Consider the following 7,604-nt stretch of genomic DNA (forward strand, 5'->3'; position numbering starts at 1 on the left):
TTTTAAGAAACTTTTTTGAACCATTGGATTGATATCCAACGGTAGGTGACCACAATCTCTTGGACTCCTATAGTCCAAGAGATCGGGACTGTATACATCTATGTGGCAAGATAACTACATATATACAATTATAACCAATATACATATATAATCAATTAAACATAATTTAACTTATAAACCTAAATAGATAGCAAAATATTTAATTTCCCCAAATATTATATATATAATTTTGAAATACAGGGCTTCATAATCATAATGCTTAGAATTGGACTAGGGGCATTTCGATCAAGTTATTACACTAAGACTAGGGGCATTTCGAAGTGGGTTCATAACACTAAGACTAGGGGCACTTCGATCAAGTTATTACAATCCTGATCTCTTGGACTACAGGGGTTCAAGAGATTTGTGGTCACTCACCGTTAGATGTAAATTCAACGGTTCACTCACTCTTGCACTCATTTTAAGAAACTTTTTTGAACCATTGGATTAATATCCTGTGGTGGGTGACCACAATCTCTTAAACTCCTGTTGTCCAAGAAATCGGGACTGCAAGTTATTAATCAATTCATACGGGAATTTCTTGCATTTTGAACGTGCTGTTGTCTTTTGATCCCATAACCGACATTAAAAAAAATAGAACATTAACGGATAGTATATACGCTTTAGGGCAGCATTTCCTTTCAAACTCAGGTTTTGCAAGGACAAGTTGTACACAATGATAACTAGGACATCACAAAGGAAAATTTATTAAACATGAAATAAAGAGGTACACCAAGTCAGGGCGGAAAATTTATTACACACATGAAATAAAGAGGTTCACCAAGCCATAGCTGATAGAAAGAACCTAAGCCTAATCCCACTTGAGTCAGAAATCATGGGTTTATCAACTAAGTATCAAAAGCAAAGGATAATGCTGACTCAAGCGACTCCAAGATTCTGGGTTGGAATGTAGACTTATGAAGAGCCTACTCTGAAGCTAATCTTTCTTGCAGAATTTTAGAGCCCACGTACCTGCCCAAAGTACAAAATTGAAAGTGATGAAAAAGAGCAGAATGGCGTAGAATTAATATTACAAACATGACATTCAAGCCAAATATATTATTGACAAGTTCTAGGTGTGTATAACATACCTCCCTAACATCAGATAGAAGCCCTGTGGATGGCTTGCTGGTGTGGAAGGGAATGTGGAGCCATCAACAACGCGTAATGCGTTGATCCCTGTCACACGGAAATCATCATCAAGCACCTCCCCGACAAGGCATCCACCGTGGTAATGCCAATATGACGCTACTGCCACCTGGCAAAATGTTTCGAAGGCTGCATCATCTGTCTGGTCCTCTGGCAAAGGTATACCCAAAATATCAAAACCTTCTATGCCCGGCAAATCTTCCACTTTATATGGCTTTAATGCGTCTGAGCTCAAGAATTCACCAATCTTCTTCATGCCGCTAACACAATGAGCAAGGTCAGTTGAATTCGAATAGTAGTTGAATTTGACATTTGGAGCGACTCTCACGTCAGAGGTTGATTGCAGCGTGACAGTACCATAAGATAATGGTCCCGGAACTTTGTTAACAATGTGAGCGAAAGTCGTTTTTGGCAGGGGATAAGTTGGATTAGGAAAAAAACTAAAGGGTGCAATAGAAAATGGCAAGCTTGATAGAGAACATTGGTAGAAGTCGCTTGTAATGCCTAGAACGGTGACAGTTGAGGGTTCTATTGGATTTGGGGGCAAAATGTTAATGAAATTACGAGGATTGTCATATATATACTGCCCGACGTATGGATGGGAAGCAACAACTGAAATGTTGAGAGATGTTAGGTAAGACTCTGGGCCAACACCACTAAGTAGTAGAAGTTGAGGGGACCCAATTGGCCCTGCACTCAATATAACTTCTCCCTCACCACGTACAAATGCCTGATGAGTCGTTCCGTTCGAATCAGTATATATAACTCCTATAGCTGTCACACCTGTATTAGATATATAAGAGTATATCATTATTATCAAACAACTCGAACCAAAATAGGAAACATTAATTGCACATTCAGTATTTGATATGACTATCCTACTGGTAATGTTTCAAAATAAATCATTAACTTTGGAAGCATACCTGATGAATTGGAAGAGAAGATGATCTTCTCTACTGCGGCATGAACTGCAACTCGCAAGTTGTTTGGATCTCCTTTATTAAGCAGTTCATCAGATGCATGTCTGGTTCCATTATTGTCGAAAGTTGAGCCGGTGAGTCTAGTTCCTTCTATGTGATCCAAACTAAATCCATTGTCTGGAAGAATACCAACCTCCAAGAACGCAGTTCGTGTAAGATTTTGCCAAAATTGGAAATCCGGCTTGAACACAATAGTGTCTTCAACCCAGTCATATGTCTTATTAACCAAATCCATGTCCCATTCAATCCCTGTTTGATTAAAGAACGAGGTGTTAGCTCTTACGTAGACCCCGGCATTGATCATGCTCGTGCCACCGAGGACCCTCCCTCTTACATTGTCAATACCATCTCCAGATACGAACCTTTCGACTGGTGTCTGTCCATCATCTTCTTGCTGCAGATTATATATAAACCCATCTGAAGTCAACAGGTTTGGATATTCTGTAGGAAGAGTGCCCCTTTCCAGAACAAGCACCGAGTAGTTTGCTGACAAAGTTGCTGCCAATGGACACCCTGCTGTTCCTCCACCAACGATAATGTAGTCGTATGTTCCTTCCAACTCTGTGTCATTGGCATCGTAAACAATTTCCAAGTAGCTAAAATCTGCAAAATTTGAAGAGAGGAAGAGTTGTTAAAATTTTAGCACATGCATCTACGTAAAAGTTTCTGTACTATTTGCCTTTTTTGTTTTCTTTTTTTGAATCACGGGCGAAGTAGTTTACCATGAGCAGAGGTATTGGCAAGCGAATGAATCTCTGAATATTGAAGATGAAGAACAAAAAGGTGCAGCACCAATACTAGTATAGCTGACATTGTTGATTTCACCATGTTTCTGAATATTCAAAACACTTCCACACTTTCATGAAGGCTCTCCTATCCCATCTATGGAATTTATAGAGGTAAGGCTTAGTAAGTTAAGTTATAAAAAATAATAGTTTCAACAATCATATGTTTAAATGATGATAAAATAATGATCAATTATGGAGGCAATCAAGAAAATTATGCACGTAGGGATTATTTTTTTGTCTTGAAGTCAAATCTCTCGATCTTATTCTAATAGCATTATTCAATAATCCGTAGGCTAATTTTATCATTTAGTGTTATCACGTGAAACATTAGTTTGTCATATATAAAATTCAAATCACACGATTGCAAGAATATGTAGTAGGCCCGATAACAGATAACATAAGATAATGTTGGCGTGCGTCAACGTTCCTATTAGGAATAGAATTTGTTCTTATTATGAATAGAATTTATATTTTATTGTAATTATCTAATTCGAGTAGAATTAGGAGATTTTGCACATATTTCCTATTTGTAACGACTATATACATTCCTCCTTAAGAGAAGAATAAACATATCAGTTTAAACCCTAATTATTTTGAGTTGGTATCAGAGCGGGTTCCGATCCGTCTCTACAAGATCAAAACCCTAATCCTAAAAATAAATATTTTCACTGCACCTAGCCTATACACCTAAGCCTGTGCCGTCTTATATCTCTTACTGTCGTCGTTGCCACCTAATCTTTTGCTGCCACCGCCATTTATCACCATGTCAAATGTCACTAAATCTTCTTCTTCTACTTCTATTGTGACGGTTGTCACATCCCGGGATCAACTCCGCCGTAGCACGATATTGTCCGCTTTGGGCCCCCCTCTCTGCCAACACGGTTTTGTTTCTGGGAACTCACGAGCAACTTCCCAGTAGGTCACCCATCCTGGGATTGCTCCAGCCCCCAACTCGCTTAACTTCGGAGTTCCTATGACTCCGAAGCCAGTGAGTTCCCAAAAGGCCTCGTGCTAGATGGATGCGGGTGTGCACATATAAGGCACATCACCTCCTCTCCGTTGGTTGATGTGGGATCTTACAATCCTTGTCACATCCCGGGATCAGCTCCGCCGTAGCACGATATTGTCCGCTTTGTGTCCCCCTCTTTGCCCACATGGTTTTGTTTCTGGGAGCTCACGAGCAACTTCCCAGTGGGTCACCCATCCTGGGATTGCTCCAGCCCCCAACTCGCTTAACTTTGGAGTTCCTACGACTCCGAAGCCAGTGAGCTCCCAAAAGGCCTCGTGCTAGATGGATGCGGGTGTGCACATATAAGGCACATCACCCCTCTCCGTTGGTTGATGTGGGATCTTACAATTCACCCCCCTTAAGGGCCCGACGTCCTCGTCGGCACACTCGCACCACACGGCAGAGTGGCTCTGATACCAAATTGTCACATCCCGGGATCAACTCCGCCGTAGCAAGATATTGTCTGCTTTGGGTCCCCCTCTCTGCCCGCACGGTTTTGTTTCTGGGAGCTCACGAGCAACTTCCCAGTGGGTCATCCATCCTGGGATTGCTCCAGCCCCCAACTCGCTTAACTTCGGAGTTCCTACGACTCCGAAGCCAGTGAGCTCCCAAAAGGCCTCGTGCTAGATGGATGCGGGTGTGCACATATAAGGCACATCACCCCTCTCCGTTGGTTGATGTGGGATCTTACAACAGTTCATACTGAATCATCCACCAACCTATCTATGGGATTCAAATTGAATGGATCCAACTATGAGATATGGGCTTCGATGATCGAACTCCATGTTACTACACAAGGCAAATTAGGTTACTTGACTGGCGACACTGATGCCCCTGATTCTAAAGACCCAAAATTTGGGAAGTGAAAAATTGCTGATGTTGTTGTGAAAAATTGGATGCTGCAAACTATGAAACCCAGTTTGTTGAATATGTTTCATACTAACCCAGTTTGTTGAATATGTTTCATACTCTACCTACTGCTAAGGAAATTTGGGATGCTGTTAATCAGATATTTTATGATGGCTCTAACATATCCTAGCTCTATGTACTGCGGTGCTAGGCTACTCGTCTTAAGCAAGAGGGTCGTCTTGTCTCTACCTATTTTGCCAAACTTAAGGCAATCTGACTTGAATTGGACAAGAGACGTCCTTTTCAGATGAAGTGTGTTGATGATATGAAGACTTTTCAGGCTGCTGTTATGGCAGATCGTGCGTATGATTTTTTGGCTGGCCTTGACAATACTTATGACAAGGTCTGCAGTGATATTCTACGGAGTGATAAAGTTTCAAGTATCGAAAATGTATTTTTTTATGGTTCGTTGAGAGGCTCAATGCCAGATTACTATGCTTGGATTCAACACCAAGATTGGGGAACCTGCTATTGTGTTTGCTTCCAAAAACACTGCTTTGGTTTCTCGGCCTGCAGGGTTTAGCTCTTCTGTTGTTCCGCCTCATTGCCTGCCTTCTGCAGAAAAAGACAAACGGAAGTGTAATCACTGTGGTGAAAAGAGACATACTATCGACACATGCTGGGCATTGCATGGGGTACTAGATTGGGAGAAGAAGCGGTGGTGTTTAAAACGGGAACAACTGGACATCAAAGCTCATCTGGCTGTTGCCCCCACTTCTGTGGCTGAGATTACCACTGGGCATGACCACCTTACTGCTACCCCTCCTCCGACTTTGACCGCAGTCTCAAACACTCTCACACCTCCGCCTCCAGGTAATTTTGGCAAGGCTTTCCATGCCTATGATACCCGCGATATAGGTTGGATTATTGATTCAGGAGCTACTGACCATATGATGTATAATTCTACTTTATTCTCTACTACTCTTCTGCCTCATCGTGATCATGTTCTGACTACTAATAATGTTGTTGCTCATGTCATGGGGCTTGGTTCTATACCCTTGACACCTACTTTACCATTGGACAAAGTGTTACTGGTTCCATTTTTGTCTAGTAATTTATTATCTATACCGCAAGTTACTGAGTAGTTAAACTGCGTTGTACTGATGTATCCATCTTTTGTCTTACTACAGGATATCCAAACTCGAGAGATCTTTGGTCGTAGTACTAAAAGGGGGGGAATGAGGGCTTTATTATGTGGATGATGTGGCAACTAGTGGGGTTCTTCATTCTGGTAGAGCGAAAAAATTTTAGCATCGCCAGATTTGGTTGCTACATTGCCGATTTGGTCATGCCTCCTTTGGATATTTATGGCATTTGTTTCCTGCAGTATTTAGTGGTGCCAACGAGCCTACTTTCCAATGTCAGACTTGTATCTTAGCTAAGAGTCATCGGGTCTCCTCCAAGTTGAAATAAACGGCTTATGCCAATTGATTTAGTTCATTCTGATGTTTAGGGACTTTCCCTTATTTTTACAGACTTGGGAGTTCTTTGGTTTGTGTTATTTGTGGATGATTGCACTCGTATGATGTGGTTATATGGGATGAAAAATAAAAGTGATGTGGTTGAAATTTTTCAGTGTTTCTATTAGATGATTCAAACTCAATTTATGCTCCCTATCAAGGTTTTTCGATCTAATAATGGTGGAGAAATTGTTAATTCGGTGTTATCCCATTATTTTCACACTAAGGGTGTACTCCATGAGACTACTTGCCCTCAAACACCACAACAGAATAGAGTTGCTAAATGTAAAAATAGGCAGATCCTTGCTGCTACTTGTGCTCTACTGCTTGGTGCTTTAGTTTCAAAGCGGTTCTGGATGAATGATGTCACCTATGCAATCTATCTCTTGAATCGTCTACCTTCACGAGTTTTGGACTTCCAAACTCCTATGCAGGCACTGACCCATCATATCTCTGCCTCCTCTATGCTGACTCTGTCTCCAAAAGTGTTTGGTTGTGTCATCTATGTTCACCTCCATCAGAATCAGAGGAGTAAGCTGGACCCATGTGCTTTCCGATGTGTCTTTCTGGGTTTCTCTCCTTATCAGAAAGGCTACCGATGCTATCATCTTGCAACCCGACGTCTATATGTCTCTATGGATGTTACCTTCATTGAGGATGAAATGTTCTTCTCTGATACACTCGAGCATGTCCTTCAATGGGAGACTAGTAGTGAAGGACATAACTGGCTAGATTTACAAGGAGGAAGAGTATTGGATAGTATGATACAAAAGGAAGAACCGACCGAACCTGCTGAACCTATTACACCGGCCGAACCTGCTATTTTAACTTATGTCAGTACTGTCACTGAACCGATTGTCCCCCATGAAGCTTCTCTAATAGTACCCGATCAAGCTCCCCTGAATATTCCTGAGGTAAGTGCTTTTATTCATACTTCTGATAATTCTTACGTTTTACCACCTAGATGGAACCGTAGAGTTCCACCTGATCGTTACTCACCCGAAGGCAATGCGAGATATGCTATTGCCCATTATGTGTTTGATCACAGGTTATCTCCTGAGTGCAAAGCGTTTGTGACCAGAATCGATAGTATTAAAATTTCAACCCGTGTTGAGGAGGTATTTAATGATCCAAAGTGGGCTGAAGCCATGAATATTGAAATGGAGACGTTGTAGAAAAATAATACATGGGACATTGTTGATCTACAAAAGGGAACGAAGCCTGTAGGATGCATATGGGTGTTTACAGTTAAATATAATGCAGATGGTAC

General features: G+C 41.3%; 1 protein-coding gene across 1 annotated transcript; it reads right to left on the reverse strand.

The window, feature by feature from the left end:
- Positions 720-3,040, reverse strand: LOC18789360 ((R)-mandelonitrile lyase 2). Its single transcript, XM_007226315.2, has 4 exons — positions 2,891-3,040; positions 2,112-2,771; positions 1,131-1,971; positions 720-1,011 (listed from the first exon to the last, which is right to left on the reverse strand). The coding sequence occupies exons 1-4, from the start codon at positions 2,994-2,996 to the stop codon at positions 966-968; spliced, it is 1,653 nt and encodes a 550-aa protein (XP_007226377.1). The 5' UTR covers positions 2,997-3,040; the 3' UTR covers positions 720-965.

The sequence above is a fragment of the Prunus persica genome, chromosome G1 (assembly GCF_000346465.2).
Source record: "Prunus persica cultivar Lovell chromosome G1, Prunus_persica_NCBIv2, whole genome shotgun sequence".
Lineage (NCBI taxonomy): Eukaryota > Viridiplantae > Streptophyta > Magnoliopsida > Rosales > Rosaceae > Prunus > Prunus persica.